Source organism: Berghia stephanieae, chromosome 13, assembly GCF_034508935.2.
Source record: "Berghia stephanieae isolate SIO BIC M18660-M18661 chromosome 13, UCSD_Bste_1.3, whole genome shotgun sequence".
Lineage (NCBI taxonomy): Eukaryota > Metazoa > Mollusca > Gastropoda > Nudibranchia > Aeolidiidae > Berghia > Berghia stephanieae.
In genome coordinates, this window is record NC_088372.1 from 11,294,196 (window position 1) to 11,318,457 (window position 24,262).

The 24,262-nt window shown below is 33.2% G+C and overlaps 1 protein-coding gene across 5 annotated transcripts in view; it reads right to left on the reverse strand.

Moving 5' to 3' along the window:
• LOC144958900 (oxysterol-binding protein-related protein 3-like) overlaps positions 1-24,262 on the reverse strand; it is a 104,562-nt gene that overhangs the window by 12,225 nt on the left and 68,075 nt on the right. For 3 of the 5 annotated variants that reach the window (XM_078891181.1, XM_078891182.1, XM_078891184.1), the window contains 11 exons: positions 20,858-21,061; positions 16,333-16,837; positions 13,130-13,263; positions 10,936-11,163; positions 8,829-8,898; positions 7,862-8,040; positions 7,016-7,090; positions 6,029-6,166; positions 4,812-4,875; positions 3,786-3,864; positions 1,524-1,659 (listed from right to left, as the gene is read on the reverse strand). In XM_078891181.1, coding sequence (XP_078747307.1) covers positions 1,524-1,659; positions 3,786-3,864; positions 4,812-4,875; positions 6,029-6,166; positions 7,016-7,090; positions 7,862-8,040; positions 8,829-8,898; positions 10,936-11,163; positions 13,130-13,263; positions 16,333-16,837; positions 20,858-21,061 — 1,812 coding nt within the window. The remainder of the gene's footprint in view (positions 1-1,523; positions 1,660-3,785; positions 3,865-4,811; positions 4,876-6,028; positions 6,167-7,015; positions 7,091-7,861; positions 8,041-8,828; positions 8,899-10,935; positions 11,164-13,129; positions 13,264-16,332; positions 16,838-20,857; positions 21,062-24,262) is intronic. The other 2 variants (XM_078891183.1, XM_078891185.1) reach the window with 2 other exon arrangements.

The window sequence follows — 24,262 nt, forward strand, 5'->3', positions numbered from 1 at the left end:
CTCCATACGCCGAACTAAAACTTCCAAAAATAAAGACTAACCTCATAGAAGAAACAACAAGAAATAAAAACAAATCAGATATACAAACATTAGCAATGAAGACAATACAAGAATACCCAGACAACTGGATACATGTTTACACAGATGGATCTGCCCACAAAGGAACTAAAAATGCTGGGTATGGGTTTGTAGTAGAATACCCAGATAAAACCTGTGATAAAATCCACAATTCTTGCGGAAGCTCCTGCTCAAACTACGAGGCAGAGGCAGTTGCAATAGAAGCCTCACTGCGACACCTCTCTTCTGTTTTCCAGCTAAACCCTTCAAAACTTCAAAACACTGTCATCTTCACAGACTCCAAATCGGTTCTCCAAGCTCTCGATTTAAATAAACTCTCCTCAACGTTCAATAGTTTAAGATCTCAACTAGATGAATTCCTTATAACACACAGAGTAGACTTATCTCCGGGACATTCAAATATACCAGGAAATGACAATGCAGACAGACTAGCCAGACTCGGATCAACACTTTTACAACCATCAATTCCAGTATCCTTAGACACAGCGAAACAAATAATCAAAACAAATAAGAGAGAAGAATGGATGAACAGTTGGGCAATGAGCACCACGGGTAGATGTATGTTTTCCCATATGACCACTCCTGTAAAGACTGATTGCCTAAATAAGCTCAGAAGACACCAGCAAAGCATCATCTTTCAACTAAGAAATCAACACATACCGCTCAACAACCATTTAAGCAAAATTACAAAAGACACATCCCCTTCCTGCCCCCTATGTCAACACCCCAATGAAACAGTAACACACCACTTGCTTGAATGTCAACCTCTTGAAGACCTGAGATACACATTCCTCCCGCCAAATCCAAGCATCAGTAACACACTTTATAGTCACCTGGAACAACTACAAAAGACATCTAACTTCTACGTCATGGCACAAGACCGAAGGGCTAGAGCTCAGGTGGTCGCTGGTTCGGATAAGTAAGTAAGTAAGTTATGGGCTCATTGTTGTAATGAGGAAAAAAAAAGCAAAAAAACGATGCAAAATATTGTCCATTAAAACAATGTATAATCAATCCCAAAATTGCATTCAGCTAAAGTCAATGTGCTTTTGTTGTTTGTTGATATTATTTTATCACTGTATGAAATAGAAAACTTTGATTTTTTAATTTACTTTTTTTTTGAATAACAAAAACAAAAAAGAAACAAAAAAAAAAAAAAAAAAAATAAAAAAAAATATTCTTGCAGTCATACCAACCACAAATTCGTTAAAAGTATCAAAAATAGGTTAATAAACAAATAACAAACTTTAACAAACCTTAAAAAGTCATAATAACATTAGCTGTATAACGGTTTTTTCACTGTAAATATGATGCTAGTTTACTGACATCCTAAGCGCACAGTTTTATACCTAAAATAAATTAAGCATGCAGATGTGCAATCGGAGGGAAAACAACAAGAGATGAAGTGAATAGAATAGATAATATGGTACTCAGTGCATCCTCACCTTGGTAAATGTAAGTTTACAGACGATATTGTTATTGGTGATGGTCATCTCACCATACTGGTCAGCCCATCTCTGACCACCCAGCAGGTTGTGGACACATGTGGTCACTTTGTTCCATTTGTAATGTTCTCTGTATCTAGAGCAGAAAGTATTTTTGGGTGTAAGTGTAAAGAATGATTTTTATTGGGTTAGGAACAGTTTACCGCCCTAGACAAAAACTTTTTAACATAGTCTACTTTCATAAATACTTGAGATATTATCATTTTGACGGTGCTGTCAGCTTTGTTGTCCCAAAGTTTCAAAAAAGTGATCTTATGATTTATTTTTTTTTCAAAACACTGCCTTTTTTTGGTTAGCGCAGTATTAGTCATGTCCAATGTTTGTGACTATTTCTTCAATTGTGATGAATCAATGGCAGCCTCTAAGTAAAACTGTTATCCGAAAATAACAGGAAATTACAGTGTATTTTACTTGAGCCATGTAAAACAAACTGTAATTTCTAAATTTTTTGATTAAAAAAGCTCATCTTATTTTTCCAATCGTATAATGTCAGGATGAAGGGGATGCCAAACAAGTGAATGCAAAGTTAAAAGGATCAGAAATAAGAAATGTTTGTGTCATTAGTATCCTTTGTGAAACAATATTCATTCTTTTCAATAAAACAAATCTGAAAAGGTGTGAAGGAAACACAATAAAAATGGAGCTACTCATTTCTTCATTTTCGTCCTTTCGTGTTCATTATGATGCAAGCAAGGGTTCACAGCGGAAATGCGTATTCTTGAAAGAATATAAGTATTAAGTCGTCCCAACTAACCGGTAACCCCCAAAAATAGAAGTCATATATGGAAAAATCAATAGCGAGAATAAAAATATTTGTTGTCACTCGTAGACTTGCCAAAAAATTTACTATAGAAGAAGACTTGTTGAGCAGTACACAATTTAATTCTTTCCTTATGTGGCTCAGCCATTTTTGTTATTGGTCAAATAAAGTCATAAAAGACAATACTACAATCAATATCATTAATTAAAATAATTATCACTGTAGTGTGAAAATTCGTAGTAAATGTTGTGGCTTCGTAAATTCGCAGCTGAGGGCTAAAATTCGTAGAATTAAGAAATTTTGGCTCCAATCTCAAAACTTCATGAGCATCTCTAAGTCATTAAAACTCATAGAAAATCAAAGTTAATGGCAGACTACATACGTTTAAAGATTTTAAACTGTTATTTAATCCTTGTGGTGGTAAATTGCTGATTTTTTAAATTAACCACAATCCACTCCAGATAATTTCAACTCGGTTAATCGTAACTTTCGGTTAATCGCAACATATCCCAAGAAATGAAATTAATTCTAAATAAAAGTCACTGGTTAATTACAACAAACTTCAGTTAATTGCAACAAATTCTCGACCTCCAAAAGTGGAAAATTCAAGAAAGCAATCAAACAAAATCTCATGATTAAATTTTATCATGGGTGAAATAATGACAGGTTGAAGAATTGAGAGAGGGTGAGGTTTAACACTACACTAGTTAATCAGTGTATCACCATCACCACCCTATAGAGACAAAAAAAAGGGCGGGACTTTGCAGTATGGGTTTGTAATGTCATTTGTGACCATTAGATATGAGGCGAGGGGGCTGGGCATAGTATAAACGACAGGTAACATTGACAGCTGTAAGGAGAGATGGGGTGATATCCTTTGTTTTGGGTTTGACAAATGCGCATTGTGACCAATGGGTTTGGTGAGAGCTTATTGTCTCTCATCACAGCTAATCTCTTTGACTCTTACAAATGTTGAGAACAAAAGAGCGAAAGTTAATCCAATCTAAATAAGATGTCAGCTTGAATCAAAGATGCTTTAGCTTGTCAAAATCTATACAGGGCTGCCATATGGTTTTTCTTTCAATCAAATTGCTCAGTCTGTGATAGACTAAGAACAATGTTAACAACTGGTTTCAGTTATCTATATATTTGTAAAATATTGCAATAGTGGACAGGAAAATCAACTTGGGTTAATTGCAAGATTTTCGCTGATCCAAGGTGTTGCGATTATCCAGAGTAGACTGTATATTGATTGCAATTTTTATTTCCTAAAAATTACGAACTCTTCAATTTTCAATTAGGCAAGTCTGAGGAATACAAAAAATTGTAGAATTTGGCAAACCTAATATTTTTTTTATTTAAGAAAAAAGATCATGAATCCAAGAACTTCTCCATTATTTATTTCTATATGACAAAATGTCTGCAGACGAACTATGACTTACTTTGGCAAAAAGACGTGGACATGTCCTAAAGGTTGAATCTCCATTGACTTGCCCCAGAATTTGGTTTTCATTCTCACGTCTGGCAGGAATATCAAAGGATAAAACATGGAGAGGAATAAGATTTGTCAACAAACAACAACAACAAACATTTAAAAAGGAAAGAAAAAAGAAAGAAATGAAAAACAGAAAAAAACATGAAGGAGATTCGAGATCTTAAAAATCATGTAAGGAATTATCTAATTTAAGATTTTTTTATTTTTTTTACAAATGAGGAAAATTCTGGATAGAAAAACGAAAATATGTGTATGCTTTTTTTATCGCAATAATATTTTATGCACAATAGACAGAACAAAGTTGACGTCACTCAGGTCCTTGTTATTGTTTTTTGCCATCCATGCTTAAGATTAATCTCACTAAACTGTATTAACCAGACTATAAACGTTCAAAGTTACATGTAGTTGTGTGTGTTGGTCCCTTATATTTCCGGATGGCAATGTTGTGAGTTTCTTAGCCAAGCACACAGCATCTATAGAATGTGGCCATTATAGGAAAATAAAAGAAAAAATAGAAGAATTTTTGTATTGTCATAAACTCTGCATCTGAAATATCTTGACTTTAAGAGGGTTTTATCATTTTTAATTGAGATGCAAATTATCGTTCTTTCAACATCTCAACATCCCATGCAATCGATCAAAAAAAACTGACCCTACAGACAAATTCCCTGAGGGGATTAATTTCATTTTTATTATTTTATATAACTAGAATTATATCCTTAGCCTAATACAAAATCCTCAAATTTTGATGACAGAGAAAATAACTGTTTCTCAAAACTTCAGATCATGAGAAAAAAAAAAAAAAGAAGAAGGGAGGGGAGGGGGAGGTGAAGGTGTTTTTGTTGGGTTTTTTTTTTTACGCTTGTGGATTTTTATTAGACTAAAGATATATTATTTCAAACTACATAAAATAAATGGAACAATTATCATTTCCAACATATTCCCATCCATTTCCATATTTGTTGTGCCTCACCTTGCCAGAATGTAAAATTCCGTGACTCACAGTAACAGGCTGAAATAGGGGGATGGTGACTCACCTGAGGAGGAAACAAACACTGTTTATTCTAAGTATTTTCTAATGTAATTGTACATGACCATTGCAAATGATGCTGCTTGAAGCTAAACGGAATGAATAACAATAATAATGTGGAATACAACCACAACTGAGCTTTTATATAATGCAATACCCATTAGTCATGCTCAAAGCGTTTTACCAAGGGTTTCTGACCAACAGCAACACGTAACATGTAGAATGAGACATGACTCCTGTTAGACGATATAACAATTTTTTTCGACAGAGACAACACTGTTTACATACTCATTTTACACGCAAGTTCAGTGAGAGAATGTGAGTAAAAAGCCTTTTCCAGGGACTCCAATATGTGCCAAATGAGGCTCAAACCGAGGACCTTGTGATCCAAAAACGAGTGTCATACCACAAGACTCCATAGTCGCATAGAAGCTTCAATTCAATTTAAGTTACAAGACAAATGATGTGGAGGTTTTGATTTTGAGAGTCTCCTGGGTCAACAACTCTAAGGATGAATGAGCAATGAAAGGATGGAAAAGCATGGAATAATTATTCCCTTGCAGGTCATATGGAACCAATTTTCATTTCATACAGTTCAAGTCATCTAACATGTATCATTTTTAAAATGTGTGCTCGCATTCCTGCTATTCATCAATTCATAAAGTCAGGTAATTAGACACAACTGAATGCAATGGGGTAGCATGTACATTGAACCTTACCGTACCCCATAAAAAAACAACACCTGACCAGATTTCTGTAATCACTGTCACTTATCCAGTCACTGACCATGGTCATAAGAAGGAGAATAATAAAATGAAAAAGAAACAGGAAGAAGAAGATAAAGCAAGAAGAAGAAGATGAAGAAGAAGAAAAACAAGAAGAACAAGAATAAGCAAGAAAAAGAAGAAGCAATAAGCAAGAAGAAGAAGAAGAAGAAGAAGAAGAAGAAGAAGAAGAAGAAGAAGAAGAAGAAGAAGAAGAAGAAGAAGAAGAAGAAGAAGAAGAAGAAGAAGAAGAAGAATGAACGGTGCAGGGAAGAAGAAGAAGAAGAAGAAGAAGAAGAAGAAGAAGAAGAAGAAGAAGAAGAAGAAGAAGAAGAAGAAGAAGAAGAAGAAGAAGAAGAAGAAGAAGAAGAATGAACGGTGCAGGGAGTTTCTTACTTGTTCAGCAATAAACCTCCATCCCTTATCTTCCCTGATGGCTTCATATGTCTCACCGAGCAGAGGATTGAAGGGCTTGTGACCTTCTCTGTAATAGGAACTGGCATAGGAACTCACTGCAAAGGCTGCAATATAGATCTGCAGGACAAGGGAAAATAGGCAGAGTCATTATTTATTCTTATTATTATTATTATCATTATTACTACTACTACTACTACTACTACTACTACTACTACTACTACTACTACTACTACTACTACTACTACTACTACTACTACTACTACTACTACGACTACTACTACTACTACTACTATTATTATTATTATTATTATTATTATTATTATTATTATTATTATTATTATTATTATTATTATTATTATTATTACAAAAGAATAAACAAGGGCTTTCACTCTTCAAGAAAATGTAAGACATGGGACATAACTCTATCATTCTTACACATAGCATAAACAAAAAACAATATAAACGCAGTTATTTCCCATTCATTACGTGTGCCCAAAACACTATAAACCGTAGGCATCCAACCCTGCCAGGTTTTCTTGGGTGTATCTGGTTTGCTATAAAATTAACTTAGAAGTGAGCAAAGCCTTTATTTCTTTGTTTAAAATATAATTCTCTAAAAATCTACAGTTCTGCTTTTTAGTCAGTCAAAAGCAAATCAAACATTTCTTTAAACCAAACACACTGGTGTTACTGATGATGGTTTTTAGTGTCATCTACTCAACAAATGTTTTGAAATTGAGACTCAAAAGGTTCTATATTATTTCAAAAAGAGAATCTTTGAAATTAAAGTGTTTAAATTGTGTCTTTAAAATTTAAATGAAGAAAAATGATTTTATAACTCAGGGCTTAAATTTTGGAATTCCCTCCCCAAATCTGTAAGAGATTTTACCAAATATCAATTTTAAAACTAAATACAGTCCACAGCTTCTCCCATCTTTGTATTCAAAACAACTCTATATGATTTACCATGCGCTCATACGGATCATCATATTCTGAAGCCTTGTCCAATAACTCGCTGTACTCTAGCTCTTCACAAAGTCTCTGGAAAAACAGATAATAATCAATTAAAATATATATGGTGTGCTTTAAGGACTATTAGTCACAGGTCAATAAGTTTCTCAACTAAAGCCTACATTTATGTTATTCCACTGTGATATTCCGATGAGGAAAATTCCATTTTTGTCCTTAAAAGAAAAATAAATAAATCAATCAATCAATAAATCATTCAATTTAAATAATAACAATTTTAGAATTGAAGATGTCATAAACTGGTTGATCTTATACTGCTCCAAAGTACTAGATGTCTTGAAAGTATGACACTTATCAAGCTTTGAAAACATAATTTTAAAAAAAATCATCATAAATGATTAAATTTGAGGGGGGGGGGGGGGGGGGAGGGAGGAGAAGTGTTCTTTTTTCTTTACAAATAAAAGATATAAAAACTAGCCAAAAAAAAATGTCCCTTCATCATCCTCATAATAAAATTAAAGTTTGCTCTTCAATGCCAAAGATACTAGATTATTCCACGACATAAAATTCTATTACAGTAATCCAATCTTCATTATGATTTAACAAGTTTATTTGATTCCATTTGACATTTAAAACAAAATTTGCCATAGTTCAAAATATAGAAGAAAAAAAACAACCCCCCCAAAAAACCAGGGTTTTTTGGGGGGGTTGTTTTTTTTCTTCTATATTTTGAACTATGGCAAATATCGTCTTAAATGTCAAACGGAATCAAATAAACTTGTTAAATTATAATGAAGATTGGATTATGACAGCTTTGAATGTCCTTGGCTTTTTCACACCAACCTGCAGCATGCTGAGGGGCTCGTTGAGAGTGACTGGCATTGATATTTTGGTTAAGTCCTTGCCAATATTGCGATAGAGAAGATTCCACATAGAAACATCTGGGCTCTCTGGCTTAGGGACAGGCAGTTTGGACCTCCGACCGGTGGCACAGATTGACTGGGTTGTCGTCAATTCCGACACTTAAAGATTAAAAAAAAAGAGAAAAGAAATGAAAAATCTTGAGCTATTATAAATCGTCATTTCCACTAAATGTGCTCAATGTGCTTTACAAGGGGTCCCTAGCCAACAGCAACACTCAACGTGTATAATGAGACATGATGCCTGCTGGGCAATATTGCAGTTTTCATCGGACAGAGAAAACCCTGTTTACAGCCAGGTACTCATTTTACACCTGAGTATGGTGAGAGAATGTGAATAAAGAGCCTTTTACAAGGACTCAACTGTGCCACTTGGGACTCTAACCCAGGAACTCCTGATCCGAAGGCGAGTGTCACACCACAAGACCACATAGCCGCATTAAAAACAAAATGAACAAAATGTTTGAAAGAAAAAATTTTTTTTGAAAAATACATCCAATCAATGTATTCTCTATCACAGTGCACAAGAAGGAAAAAACAAATCTTCTCATTCAGCGAGAGATGAGTTCAGTGACTGGTTGTGTAATGATGATTGCAAAATTCTAGCTCTGGCTTTGTGTTCTTGTGTAAATTTTTGACACTTCGAGTATCTATTTCGTTCTTCTCCAATAAAACACATAGACTTAGTCCAGGTTTCATATTCTTGTCTACTCATTCAGTTTTTTTCATCTATGTTGCCCTGATTTTCTAATTAAAAAAAAGTTTTTTTATTGAGTATCTATATAGCATATATAGAAGATTACCAATTAAATGTGCTCAAAGAGCTTAACCAAATAATGTTTTAAAAAAGTGGATCAATATTCCCCCCAGAAACTTCCATCAAATTTTACCTGACACTTGATTGACGTCGGTCTCATTTCCATCCTCAGAAATCTCACTTGAGGCGTCATCATCAGAATGCTAGAGGGGTGAATCAAAATGATAATTTCAATATGATCATTAGTTAAGTAAGTAAACTATTACAAAAAATTTCCTATGGATGAATAAAGTATTATTATGATTATCATTATTATTGTTATTATTATTATTATTATTATTATTATTATTATTATTATTATTATTATTATTATTATTATTATTATTATTATTATTATTATTATTATTATTATTATTATGATTATTATTGTTATTATTATTATTATTATTATTATTATTATTATTATTATTATTATTATTATTATTATTATTATTATTATTATTATTATTATTATTATTATTATTATTATTAGTATTATTAGTCCTTTAGAGCCATTAGGCCAATGGAGCTGGAGTTTATCCATGTTTCTATAGCATGAAATAAACAAAAGCGATTGCTTACCACCCTTTGGATAGGATACTAGTCAATCGCAAAGCACTTTTCACATGATCTCACAGAATCAGCTACTCAATCACTACTGATTGGATGGAGGTTCAGAAAGAAATCCCACCTTCTGTCGGCTCCCTAATTTGTCATAAGTGAAATCCTGATAAAACCAACACCGGACCAGAAATATTGGTTGACTTGAATCAGGTTGACTTCATCCATTGATTATCAATGGAACGCACTTAAGGTAAAGATCAAATAACAATGTGAAATTGAATGTAAGCTTCATTCCTCCCACCAAATCCAAGCATCAGTAACACGCTGGAACAACTACAAAAGACATCTCACTTCTACGTCATGGCACAAGACCAAAAGGGCTAGAGCTCAGGTGGTTGCTGGTTCTGATAAGTAAGTAAGTAAGTAAGAATGTAAGCTTCAATTTAATATACGCCACTACCACATTATCTCATTCGTCTGTAGTGTTTCATTCATCCTGTTTTGTTGATAAAGGGGAAACCTGAAATGTCCATTTTATCTGTTTACGTATATTTTTGGGATCAATAAGCGGTTTTGACTTAATGCGGATTCAACTGTATATATGTGGCACTGACTGGCATTACAGTGCAATTCTATGCATTATTGTGATGCCAAACATTGTGATTAGTACTCACAAACTGGAAGGCTGCACGATTGAGCTGGTAGGACTGTGCTGAAGGTGTTAATTGACCCATACCAAATCAAATCCCAAAACAAATTCCAATCCTGCTTAATCTTATAAAAGTGACAAATTAGGGAGGGAGCAGGCACTGGTGTAAGATAAAGATCTGTAAAAGTGTCTGACACTGTTTCATTCGTACACATTTTTTTTTTCAGATCTTAATCTTATAAAGCTCTCCATTAACCCATGGGAGGCAGGCCAGTGGGTTAGTGATGGTAGTAGATATATATAGCACCTTTCACCTTGATTTTACATTAAGTGTGTTTTGTTTTTAAAGGGGTTTTTTTTTTACGGCGCTTGCAACACATTTAGGTCATTTCAAAGCCAGTAAAATGGATGAAAATGAGATAGTGAAAAAAATTCTGTAATTAGAAAGTACCCAAGAAAAAGTAAGACAAAGAAGACTGGTTCTATCAGGTAACATGTTGATTCCAAGAGCACACAGTCAGTGTACTCAGTTTGAGATCACCTTAATTTCTCATCAAGACACCAGCACAGGACCTCACTGAGAGGAATATACTCAAATGTTTACAGAATATATCAAAAAAAATAAAAATAAAAGGAAAACACAAAGATTTACAAAGAAAAAAGATCACATCCGAAAACTAATTCTAAACATTTGACTGTTTCCTTCTCAGCTAAGGACTCTGGCAAGGACCAGGACAAAACCAAGTTATCCACTTCCAAGACAAAGACAGAAATCAACTCAGAATACAGAAAAAGGGGGATAGAAAACACAGCAAGTGACCTTCTGCCAACCATGGGAAGTCAAAGACCCCACCCAGTTACAATAAGAAATAATACCTATAAGAAAATATCTACACACACGCTTACAAAAAAAAAAGGTAGATGAGTCAGTAAGTAGATAAGATTTGCTAAGTAGATAAATTACTAGATAATTCAATCCATCACAAACCTCTGATTCGGATGAATCACTGATAGTTCCGATATTTTCTTCAGCATCGTAATACTCGGACATGGAGAAACTGTCCAACGAAAGACTTTGAGTTAAGTCCCCTTTGTCATGGGGTCTTCTGAGAGGCGGGGCTGGTGACAGAATGGGTATGACTAAAGCGTCTGGAGGGGCGGAGTCAGCATGAATTCTGGCCAATCGGGACCTCAGTTCAGAATTCTGTTTTTGAGCCTGAAACAAGGAAATACAAGTAAAATTTAAAGACAGAAAAAAATCTAAATCATGTGTGTGTGTGTGTGTGTGTGTGTGTGTGTGTGTGTATGTGTGTGTGTGTATATATATGTATGTGTGTGAGTGTGTTCTATATATATTTGATCATTCTTGAAATCACAAATAAAGCATGTAAAAATAATGAAAAAGGGTTTATGACTCCTTATATGATTTCTAAACAATAGGAAGTAATTGAATGAAAGCTTCAATTCAATAAGTGAAGGCAGATTATGAGGATGTTTTGGGTTTCCTCTTTATCTACAAAACATGATGAATGGAACACTAAAGACGACTATTAGATGTGAGACTGGGGATCTTAAGGTGAATAAACTAAACCAAAAAAAAGGATTATTCACTTTAACAACACCGTTCTCACATCTCTCACTTGTCTTTAGTAGTCTATTCATTGTGTTTTGATGATAAAGGGAAAACAAGAAACGTCGACATTGTCTTCGTTTAATAAATTGAAGTTTCCACTCAATTTCCAATTTTTATTTATTTCCTCGAGCTTCAAGCAGCAACATTTTCATTACATGGTCTATAAAATCCCAGAGTAAAAAAAACATGTTGAATAAATTGCTAAATTTCGTAACAGACAGACATAAATATGGTAATTAGTAATACAAGATGTTTAAAGGGGTGAAAAAGAGGTTTGTAACAAGGCAATTAAAAAAAATTGAAAATTATAAATCAGTGATTTCTTCATGCAGAATGTTTTTTTTTAATGCTTCACTCGAGGATAAAGAAGGTAAATGAATATCAAACCCTCAAATTCAGCACAAATGGAAATCACACACATTTATTTGATCTCAAATCATGAGAATTCAAGAGTTGTTTTGTCTTTTTTTTATACCGTCATGGACATCTAGAGAATGAAATATACAAACAAAAACAAAAACAAACACACAAAACACCAAAAACATAAGTAAATATTGTTTGCTGCGAATGCAAACAGACTCACACATAAACACGCCAACACATTAGCACATTCGCTGAGAATGTGTTACTCAAGTCCTTCTTTATTATATTGTATCATTGGTAGTAAACCTGATGATTTGTAGCGCGCAGAGCATTTCATGTCTTACCTTGATTTTGCAGCTGACAAACATACAAGATAAATAAACATTACACCACCCTTAATGAGGTTTTAGTGAATTGCTAAGGTCCGTGATTTTTCCAGTAACTTTTTTTTTTTTCAGTGGTTGCATATACATTAAAATATAACAGAAACATAAGCAATAATGCCTCAGATGTTTCCTGCATCATTTGATTTCATTATACATATGCAATCCTTTTTATATATATATATAATGAAATCAAATGATGCAGGAAACATATGAAACGTATTAATCCTCGTCATTGACACCTGACAAAGGACAACAGTCGAAACGTATTATAGTTGTGTACAGTTTCACTTGATGACACATATTTATTCCTTGCATTATGGCTGGCTTATTTAGGCACATTTAGCTTTTAATGCCTTATAACTCCCATGAAGGCAAGTAATATTAATATTATCATGATTAATATTATCATTATTGTTACTATTTTATTATAATTATTATTGTTATTATTATCATTATTATTATTATTATTATCATTATTATTATTATTATTATTATTATTATTATTATTATTATTATTATTATTATTATTATTATTATTATTATTATTATTATTATTATTATCATCATCATTATTATTATCATTATTATTATCATTATTATCATTATTATTATCATTATTATTATTATTATTATTATTATTATTATTATTATTATTATTATTATTATTATTATTACTATTATTATCACCATCATCATCATAATCGATACTATTGTTGTTACGTTTAATTAACATTATTATTGGACAACATCAATGGTAATCAATTAAATTTAATTTAACACAATCTTCACGTCATCCGAACCTCAAGCAAAGCATTTTTCATCATAGCCAACTGCCCAGTGGTAGCATCGCTCGTGTCCTGCTGCTCCATTGACTTCCGAACCCTGTCTCTCTCCGTTCCCATCAACGTAAAGATGTCCCTTAACCTGTCATGGACTGTGGAAAGACAGGGAAAAATAAAATAGTAAAATTTAAAATATTATGGTGGGATGACGAAAAATTTGATTCTCTAAACAATTAGTGCAAAAATATATAGAGCAAGCTTTCTGGGTACCCGAGCATTTAAATAGCGCAATATCCACTAAATATAGTCAAAGTGCTTTACAAGGGGTGCCTTGCCAACAACAACACTTGACATGAAGGACAGGACATGACACCTGGTAATGGTTGTTACAATTTTTTTTTCGCGACAAGAGACAACACTGACACTCATTCTACACCTGGTTTCAGTGAGAAAATGTGAATAAAGAGCCTTTTTTTTTTTTCACGGATTCAACTTTGCAACCCCTAAGAGCAGGACACAAACCCAGGTCTTCCAGTTCAAAGCTGAGTGTCATGCCATGTACAATTAAAAAGGACCTGAGGAAAAAGTAAGACAAAGGGGAATTGGTTCAAATAGGGAACAGATGTAGATTCCAAGAGCACCCTATCAGTGTACTTAGTTTGAGAATACCTAAATGTTTCACCCAGACACCAGCACAAGATCCCACTAAGAGGAATACACTCAAATGTTTACAAATCATATGTTAAAAATTAAAAATAAAATAACAGTACACAACAGAGAGAAGATTTACAAAGGAAAAATATCATCTCCCAAAACTATAACCATACATTCAACTGTTTAATGTTTAAATTTTGAAAGCATCAAATTTACGGACATTTTCAGTATTTCAGTGTACCACTGATGAGAGAAAAATAAACTATTTTTTACATATAATTTTTTATTATACCATGGAAACCGTCAGTCCAACATCTGGCACCTTTAACATGGGCCATCGAACAAATTACTATTCACTCACAGTTTATTTGATGCCGTTCTTTTTTGGGTTTTTTTCGATGACTACGATGTTACTAGTGTGAGTGTGTCTATGTCAATATTGTATTGTTATAAATCTGTAACCAAATGACAAATTGCCACTTTTTGAGGACAACATAGATTTATTATTATTATTATTATTATTATTATTATTATTATTATTATTATTATTATTATTATTATTATTATTATTATTATTATTATTATTATTATTATTATTATTTCCATGTTTATCTCCTCAATCTTATTTTTCCAGAAATTGCAATACTTTATACTTCGGTCTTTACAGAAAAAAAAAAAAATAAAAATGAAAAAAGCCCTGAGAGATGTGTTGAGAGATGCCATCGTCCAGACATTTTTGAGTATTTATATAGGCCAATATCCACTTAATGTGCACAAAGCGCTTAACAGGTGGTCTCAAGCTAATAACAACGTTTGACATATAGGATGAGACATCACAAATGCAGGTTGCTAATAATAATAATAATAATAATAATAATAATAATAATAATAATAATAATAATAATAGATCTTTATTGTCCATAAACATGGCAATTTGTCATTTAGTTACACTTGTTATAACGCCATATGATAACTATAACATTGAACAGACATTTCACTCCCACTTATTCTCTTCTCTCTCTCTCTCTCTCTCTCTCTTTTTCTCTCTCTATCTCTCTCTCCTCTCTCTCTCTCTCTCTCTCTCTCTCTCTCTCTCTCTCTCTCTCTCTCTTTCACGCGTGCGATATACACAACATAAACATATTCATTTCACTTTCAATTCGTTACATTTTCGGCAATTCAACACCAAAATCATCATCATTATCAATCGGTCACTTAATCTAACATTAAATAAATTAATCAGTCAATCAGTCAACGCATCTATCCTTGGCTTTGCTGTAATATGAAATATTCAACACCTTTATTGCTGATGGAACCAACGTTGATTTATACTTGTCAGTTCCACATTTAATCTGACAAAACCCTCTCCCAGATGGTAAAATACCAAATCCATGGCACAAAATATGTTTTCCATTGTTGGCAATTGAGAACGCTTTCCTTTCCATTGCTTTTCCATGAATTCTTTCCACTCCATCAAGAGGATGGTTCACCATTTCCGATGCCTCTTTGTAATTCTAAATCATCATACAACGCTTAATATAATATTAAGCGAAGGATAGGTCTTCAATCAACAAATCGCGAAATAAGATGAAATTAGCGGTGCAATTTTGTGTCGGAAGTAAACAAGGCCGCCGCCATTTTGATTTCCTCGAGACAAAAACATTGATACGAACGATTTTTCCGAGGATTTGAAGCAGAACTCTAAACGTTAAAGTTTGAAGTACATACCATTCATTAATAGGAACAATCATACAACGTTTAATACGTAAATGAGTGAAATGTTGTCATGAAACAAATAAATATCAAACGAATTCATCACATAGGTGTAACTGTGCGTCGCTATTCAGCGCCGCCATTTTGCCAGTAATACTGTTTTTTCAACAGATTGTTATCTGCCAGGTACTCATTTTACACCTGAGTACGGTGACAGTAGTGAGAAAATAGCTTTTCCAAAGACTAAACTTTGAGCCAAAGGCCAGGAATGGGAATCAAACCATGGACCTAACGGTATGAAGTCATTGATTCCATTAGACCATAAAGCGGCGCATGTGCCACCTTTCTTCCAAGTACAATAAGGTTATAGAATTACCTATCAAAAAACTTGAGAATTCGGACAGTAATGAAAAATTGACTTGCCAATTAAAAACCGTTATTGTCAAAAAAAAGTGCAAAGATCATAATTATTGTGATACAAAGCTATCACCTCACAACGTCCCACACCACAAAAATGTTGCATTCAGCTTCACTATTGAAACTCCAAAAGTATGAATTAGATTTGATTATATTTATCTATCGATCTATCTATCTATCTATCTATCTATCTATCTATCTATCTATCTATATATATATATATATATATATATATATATATATATATAATATATATATATATATATATATATATATATATATATAATATATATATATATATATATATATATATATATATATATATATATATCACATATTGGCTTGAAAATAAATTGAATAAAACTTCTCTGTCATCCACCCTATCACAAACAGATGAAAAAAAAATAATAAAAGAACATGAGAACAAAAACACGTACTTTCTCCAGCTTTTGAGATGAATTTTTCTCTATTCTGAATGTCTTGTATTCTTGACTCGTGACCGGCAAAGCTAAATATAGAATCACATGACAACTGATGATGTGGCTGCTCTGGCTGTCGATTGCTGTTGGTGCTTGCTGATAAAGCGGAGGAGGACGAGGGAACAATGATGGAGGCAATGGCAGGACTGGGAGTGCCGTTATTGTTGAAACTGCGACCACTTTCTCCATTGTTATTGCTGATGCTATTGTTGTTGTTGTTGTTGTTTTTGCTGCCGCTGTTGTTACTGCCGCTGCTGGTGGTGGTCGTGCTACTGCTGTAGCTGCTGCGGTCGGCTACATTGCTGTTGTTGCTGATGTTGCTGCTACTACTGCCACTGCTGTAATGCGATAGTAAGTTTGGATTGGAAGCGCTTTGGTGGAGGCGTTCGGACGAGGATGGAGCGTGGAGGTAAGGGGTAGGGGTGGTCTGACCACTCGATGGTAAAGCTTGACCGCTTTGAAGCTGTGGGAAAAAAAGATACTAACTGAAATAGGTAAATAGCTTAGTGATCGTAGTGTTTATATTATAAAGAGAATTTCTATAGTGGTCCTTCTAACCTTTAAGACCTATGTTATCCGAGTTAAGCACCAAATTGCTTTTGTGCGGCTATGTGGTCTTGTGGTACGACACTCGCCTTCGGATTGTAAGGTCCTGGGTTCAAGTCCTGCATAGCTGAGTCCTTGGAAAAGGCTCTTTACTCACAATCTCTCACCTTAGGTGTAAAATGTGAACCTGGCTGTTTACAGTGTTGTAAAATCGCCTAACAGAAGTTATGTCTCAACCTAAATGTTTAGTGTTGCTGTTGGTTAAGGGCCTCTTGTAAAACGCTTTGAGCATATTTAGTGGATATTCTGCTATATAAATGCAATTTTTTTTTTTTTGGATAGAGAAAAGCCCTTTAACAGCCGGGTACTAATTTTACACCCGAGTACAGTGAAAGACTATGAGTAATGAGCCTTTTCGAAGGACCCAACTGTGAGTGTTTAAGAGCAGGGCTCTAACCCAGGACCTACCAGTTAGAAGGTGTTTCATACCACTAGACTACAAAGTCACAATACTTATCCCTATTTGAAGTGACTGCTCTACCAAGTCAGTCATCACAATCCGTGCATTTCCACACAGTTTCCATCTGTCTGTGATAGGCTGGGTAACAATAATAAATGCAACTGCATTGGGTCCCGATTGATAGCTCAGTTGGTAGAACACTCGCTTCACATGCAAAGGAACAGAGATAGATCTCTGGTGAAGTCAATTTTTTTTTTTTTTCGGACAGATTGATAAATTTATCGAGAAATAAATCCAACCCAGGTTGTTGTCTATTTTAAGGGTAAAAAATTGAAAGAAGGTAGAGAAAGAAACTAAACTGTCTTTAAATGAAGGAGATCAACATAGCTTGTCGCTCCAACAGTCTCTTCAGCATAACACCAATAACAATGAAGGAGATGAGTTTTACTTTTTTCTAGAAATGATTCAATACAGAAGTGGAATTCTAAAAATAAAAAATATTCAAGAAATAAAAATTTTGAAAAGAGTAAAATTATGAACTTTTCTCTCCTTTGAAGAATATATATATAAAAATAAGAACAAATGAAAAAGAAATAGCATTTTTTCTCCCCCGGATATATATAAAAATAACAAATGAAATGAAAAAGAAAGCGCTGTTTTTCTCAACCGAAATATATAAAAATAATAAAAGAAAGTGCACTTTTTATCCCCTGAATATATATATATATATATATATATATATATATATATATATATATATATATATATATATATATATATATATATATATATATATATATATATATATATATAAACAAAAGAAATGGAAAAGAAAGAGCAGAAGGACAACAAAACAAAACAAAATGTTATAGGTTCATCCCTGTAAAAATATGAAACAGATACAATGGATATAAAATAAACAAGATGCAAAGAAACCAAAATGTACAAACTGAAAGCAACATACTTGTACACACAAAGGACCAACATAAAAAGACATGCAGGTTTAATCGTGCTTCACTTTACGATCAAACAAAATACACTAATGACTACTTCCAGTGTGTGCCTGGTGCTTCAAAACAATTAGTAAATACTCATACCAGATTAAAATCAATATCAATAAATGGTTTATAAATTAATGAATAAATAGATTATTTAATATTTATAATAATGATACTACTACCACTACTACTACTACTACTACTACTACTACTACTACTATACTACTACTAATAATAAAATAATAATAATAATAATAATAATAATAATAATAATAGTAATACTGATAATGATAAAATAATAATAATAATAATAATAATAATAATAAAATAATAATAATAATAATAATAATATAAAATATAATAATAATAATAATAATAATAATAATAAAAATAATAATAATAATATATAATAATAATATAATGATCATATCATGATCATGATCATGATCATGATCATGATATGATCATCAATGATCATGATCATGAATAATGATATAATAGATGATGAAGATAAAGAAAGATGAAATGAAATGAAGATAGAAGATGAATGAATGAAGATGAAGATGAATAGATGAAGATTGAAATGAAGATGAAAATGAAGATGAAGAGAAATGAAGATGAAGATGAAGATGAAGATGAAATGAAGAAGAGAAGAAGATGAAAGATAGAAGATGAAAAGAATGAATGAGATAGAAGAAGAAGAGAGAGAAGAAGAAAGATAGAAGAAGAAGTAAGAAGATGAAGAATGAAAAGAAGAGATGAAATAGAAAAGAAGAGAAGAGAAAGAAAAGAAGAAGAAGAAGAGAAGAGAAGAAGAAGAGAGAAGTAGAAGTAGAAGAAGAAGAGAAGAAGAGAAGAAAAGAAGAGAAGAGAAGAGAAGAGAATGAAAGAAAGAGAAGAAGAAGGAAGAAGAAGAAGAAGAAGAGAAGAAGAAGAAGAAGAAGAAGAAGAAGAAGAAGAAGAAGAAGAAGAAGAAGAAGAAGAAGAAGAAGAAGAAGAAGAAGAAAGAAGAAGAAGAAGAAGAAAGAAGAAGAAGAAGAAGAAGAAGAAGAAGAAGAAGAAGAAGAAGAAGAAGAAGAAGAAGAAGAAGAAGAAGAGAAGAAGAAGAAGAAGAAGAAGAAGAAGAAGAAAGAAGAAGAAGAAGAAGAAGAAGAAGAAGAAGAAGAAAGAAGAAGAAGAAGAAGAAAAGAAGAAGAAGAGAAGAAGAAGAGAAGAAGAAGAAGAAAGAAGAAGAAGAAGAAAAAGAAGAAGAAGAAGAAGAAAGAAAGAAGAAGAAAGAAGAAGAAGAAGAAGAAGAAGAAGAAGAAGAAGAAGAAGAAGAAAGAAGAGAAGAAGAAGAAGAAGAAGAAGAAGAAGAAGAAGAAGAAGAAGAAGAAGAAGAAGAAGAAGAAGAAGAAGAAGAAGGAAGAAGAAGAAGAAGAAGAAGAAGAAGAAGAAGAAGAAGAAGAAGAAGAAGAAGAAGAAGAAGAAGAAGAAGAAGAAGAAGAAGAAGAAGAAAAGAAGAAGAAGAAGAAGAAGAAGAAGAAGAAGAAGAAGAAGAAGAAAAGAAGAAGAAGAAGAAGAAGAAGAAGAAGAAGAAGAAGAAGAAGAAGAAGAAGAAGAAGAAGAAGAAGAAGAAGAAGAAGAGAAGAAGAAGAAAGAGAAGAAGAAGAAGAAGAAGAAAAGAAGAAGAAGAAGAAGAAGGAAGAAGAGAAGAAGAAGAAGAAGAAGAAGAAGAAGAAGAAGAAGAGAAGAAGAAGAAAGAAGAAGAAGAAGAAGAAGAAGAAGAAGAAGAAGAAGAAGAAGAAGAAGAGAAGAAGAAGAAGAAAGAAGAAGAAGAGAAGAAGAAAAGAAGAAAGAAGAAGAAGAAGAAGAAGAGAAGAAAGAAGAAGAAGAAGAAGAAAAGAAGAAGAAGAAGAAGAAGAAAGAAAGAAGAAGAGAAGAAGAAGAAGAAGAAGAAGAAGAAGAAGAAGAAGAAGAAGAGAAGAAGAAGAAGAAGAAGAAGAAGAGAAGAAGAAGAAGAAGAAGAAAGAAGAAGAGAAGAAGAAGAAGAGAAAGAAGAAGAAGAAGAAGGAAGAAGAAGAAGAAGAAGAAGAAGAGAAGAAGAAGAAGAAGAAGAAGAAGAAAGAAGAAGAAGAAGAAGAAGAAGAAGAAGAAGAAAGAAGAAGAAGAAAGAAGAAGAAGAAGAAGAAGAAGAAGAAGAAGAAGAAGAGAAGAAGAAGAAGAAGAAGAAGAAGAAAGAAGAAGAAGAAGAAGAAGAAGAAGAAGAAGAAGAAGAAGAAGAAGAAGAAGAAGAAGAAGAAAGAAGAAGAAGAAGAAAGAAGAAGAGAAGAGAAGAAGAAGAAGAAGAAGAAGAAGAAGAAGGAAGAAGAAGAAGAAGAAGAAGAAGAAGAAGAAGAAGAAGAAGAAGAAGAAGAAGAAGAAGAAGAAGAAGAAGAAGAAGAAGGATAACATAAAACAGTATCTACTTGAGACATTTTGCCAAAGTGCCTTATCTTACGTGGTCTTTCAGCATGGCAGTCCCTGCATAGCTGTCGCTTTTCCTACTGTGTTTTTTGGAAGAGACAGAGGATGTCGAGGACGAGGCATTTCGGAATCCCTGACGCTTCTGCTGTGCCCGATCTAGTTCCATGCTGCCCTTGTGGTCCCCTGGTTGCGGTGTGACCACTGCTGTTGCATGCTGGGTTTTATTTGAAATTAAAGGCTGGTATGGAGAATAATAGTTGATGGGGAAATACATCGAGTGGGGCGGGATGGGGAAAGGAAAGACCACTATTTAACAATGGGTTGGAGGAGTGGACATATTTTAGATATTAAACACTAACTCATTGAATTGGATCCGTCCTAGTTGTATACAATTTTACTATCTTCCGTACTAGTTGTATACAAATCTTCCGTCCTAGTTGTATACAATTTTACTATCTTCCGTCCTAGTTGTATACAAATCTTCCGTCCTAGTTGTATACAATTTTACTATCTTCCTACTACTACTGCTGCTGCTGCTGCTGCTGCTGCTGCTGCTGCTGCTACTGCTACTGCTACTACTACTACTACTACTACTACTACTACTACTACTACTACTACTACTACTACTACTAATAATAATAATAATAATAATCGAATTTATATTATTATCATCAATATACTAATCATTATTATCATTATTATTTCACAGCAGTAGAAGACATCTTTTTTTTTTCTTTAATACTGAGAAAAAAGAGATTAGAATTGAATTTAATAAATCACTTTTTTTTAATACCAAAAATCATATCAATTTGGTATTCCTCACATTTGGTTTCCAATGAATGGGTAAAGGCTTTGTAAAAGAAAAGAAAAAAGAGATCAAACAATTTTCTATAATTTTCATCCCTTTTCCCAGATTCACGAAAGAATTTTGAGTAACTTCTTATTTATAGATGATTCTTTATTTCATTGACTTTGTCCAAAAGTTAAACACTCTCAAGTTCATATGAAAGGAAGAATTTAACCAGTTCCTTCGAGTTTCAATCATGTCGAACTCGAGAGATATAATATTCCAAATGGAGTAATAATGTGATATCAACACTTAAAAAAATAAAAAAACAGCCATGAGAATTTGGAAAGCATGCAAAAGTACGTACGGCACTCACAGACTCATTTCAAAATATTATTTACATTGTCAGGTAAAGATCATTGAAAGGCAATGAAACGATGGATTCAGAGACAAAGAAAAGTCAGAGACACCAATCAGTATTATCACAAATTCCTTTGTCTAAATTTCTGAAGAGTGTGTTACAATTCAAATAACAAGTCGAGACTTACAGAGCTGTGGAGCACATGGAGCTGGGATTTATACCGGTATCGGTCGCATCAAGTACACAGCAGCAAAACTGCTCACTAACATTGAAGTGGAATTCTAGTCTATTGCAAAGTACTTTCTACTAGATGTATTAGACCCAGCTACCCAATGATTGCTTTGTTGACAGAACGTACCCGGGACATGATAAAGGTGACTCTACTAGTGAGTCCAGTGTTCTCTAGCAACGGAGCTATTGAGCAAAAATAAAATAAATAAAATAACTTCAGCATTTATATAGAGCAATATTATTGAATGTGCTCAGAGCACTTTTCAAAGGGTCCCAAGTCAACAGCAATACTTAAAGTGTAGGACCATGCATATCGTCAGTTAGGCAATAATACATTTTTTCCCCTACAAGGACAATGTTATCAACGGCTGGGTACTCATTTTACACCTTAATGGGGTGAGAGAAAGTGGAGTAAAGACTATTTTCCAAGGACTGAACTATGCACAGCTCAGACCAAGACTCAAACCCTACACCTTCTGATCCAAAGGCGAGTGTCATACCACTAGACCACATATCCCCCCGGGTCTATAAATAGTCCATTGTTTTATCCTCAAAGAGCTAATGCTTAAAATATAATCTTTGTTCAAAATTAATTCTACCACTACTACACGTACAGTGGGAGGAGAAGGCAAGCAAACTAACTGAATGTTAGAATCACACCACACGCATTCACAGGAGTTTTGATGAGGTGACTTTAAAAAATAGAATAAATACAGTAGTAGCACAGCACATGATGGAGAAATATAACGGGAGAAATCATGACTTGAAAGGTTAATTTTTTTTTAAATTTTAAAGCGTTTATATAAATAGAACACTTTCCTTCATTTCTTAATGAATTTACTTTTAAAAATTATCTCTTTCAAAATATCACAGTGAAAATAAACGCATGCAGAAGTCAGCTGAGATAATCGGTTCATATCTTTTATTTTTTTTATTTTGAGGGGCCATCTTTTTGAGGCATACGTCTTTACTTAGCTTTCAATAATAAGGAAAGAAATAAGGTTTTTTACTTTCCTCAATGAATCCGAGATCTGTTTGTGAATCACATTAACTGATTCTGATCTTCACTTGAAAAACATATAACTCATATTTATATCTTTAAAAAAAAGAAAACTCATATTTAAATTTATGTTTTAAAAAAATCACTGTAGACCTTTTAGAAAATAATCTCATGACAACAATTGTTTTCACATCACACACGATCACAAAACACAGTCACACAACCAATTACAAGTAATAATCAGTACCAATGGCACTATATCATAACATCAAGGTATAATGACCCTCATAACCCCATCCACAAATTATACTAATCAAAATGCTTCAGACACCCGAAATGAATTAAGTATGTCATGGTATAATGGCTGGAACACAAAATAACTGGTAGACCCTCTTAATTCCATCCATGATCCACAAATTATACGAACCAAAATGCTTCAGAGATTCAAAATTCACTAAGTATGTTTTTATTATTTCCTTTTTTTTTTTCATAAAACTCTTTCTGAATTCTGCAAAATATAAACAAATAACATGAATAATTACTATAATAACAGGTTTAAAAAAAAAATCATTTAAATCATTTCTTTCATTTTTCTACTATCAAATCCTTTTACAAGGTCTTTTTATGGAATCATAAATTTATAAACCTGGCTTTGAAGCTTATAAGACTAAATTCATTTTCCCTGCCCTTCCCCTCCTTCTCCTCACCAGCCATCCCACACCCCACAACAGTCTTACTTTCCCATTTAATCTCTAAGCCTGCCAAAATATACCAAGAACACACTCGGACAAAATTGCAGCTTTTCAATTTTACTTCAAATATTGATCGATTAAGGTGATGCACAACTTGTAGAATAGTCTAAAATATCAAAGCTGAGGTTCCAAGACATGGGGAAAGTTTGAGATTTTCTTTTGAGACGTTGGTCGTCACTGAAATCTACGGATACCTGAGGTAAAAGTTTTCAAGCCAACAATTTATGTATTCTTTTTACTTTTTTTGGTCATTGTACGTTAGCTATTTCCAAGATCCGATGACCCTATTTAATTAGTGTTTTTTTGTC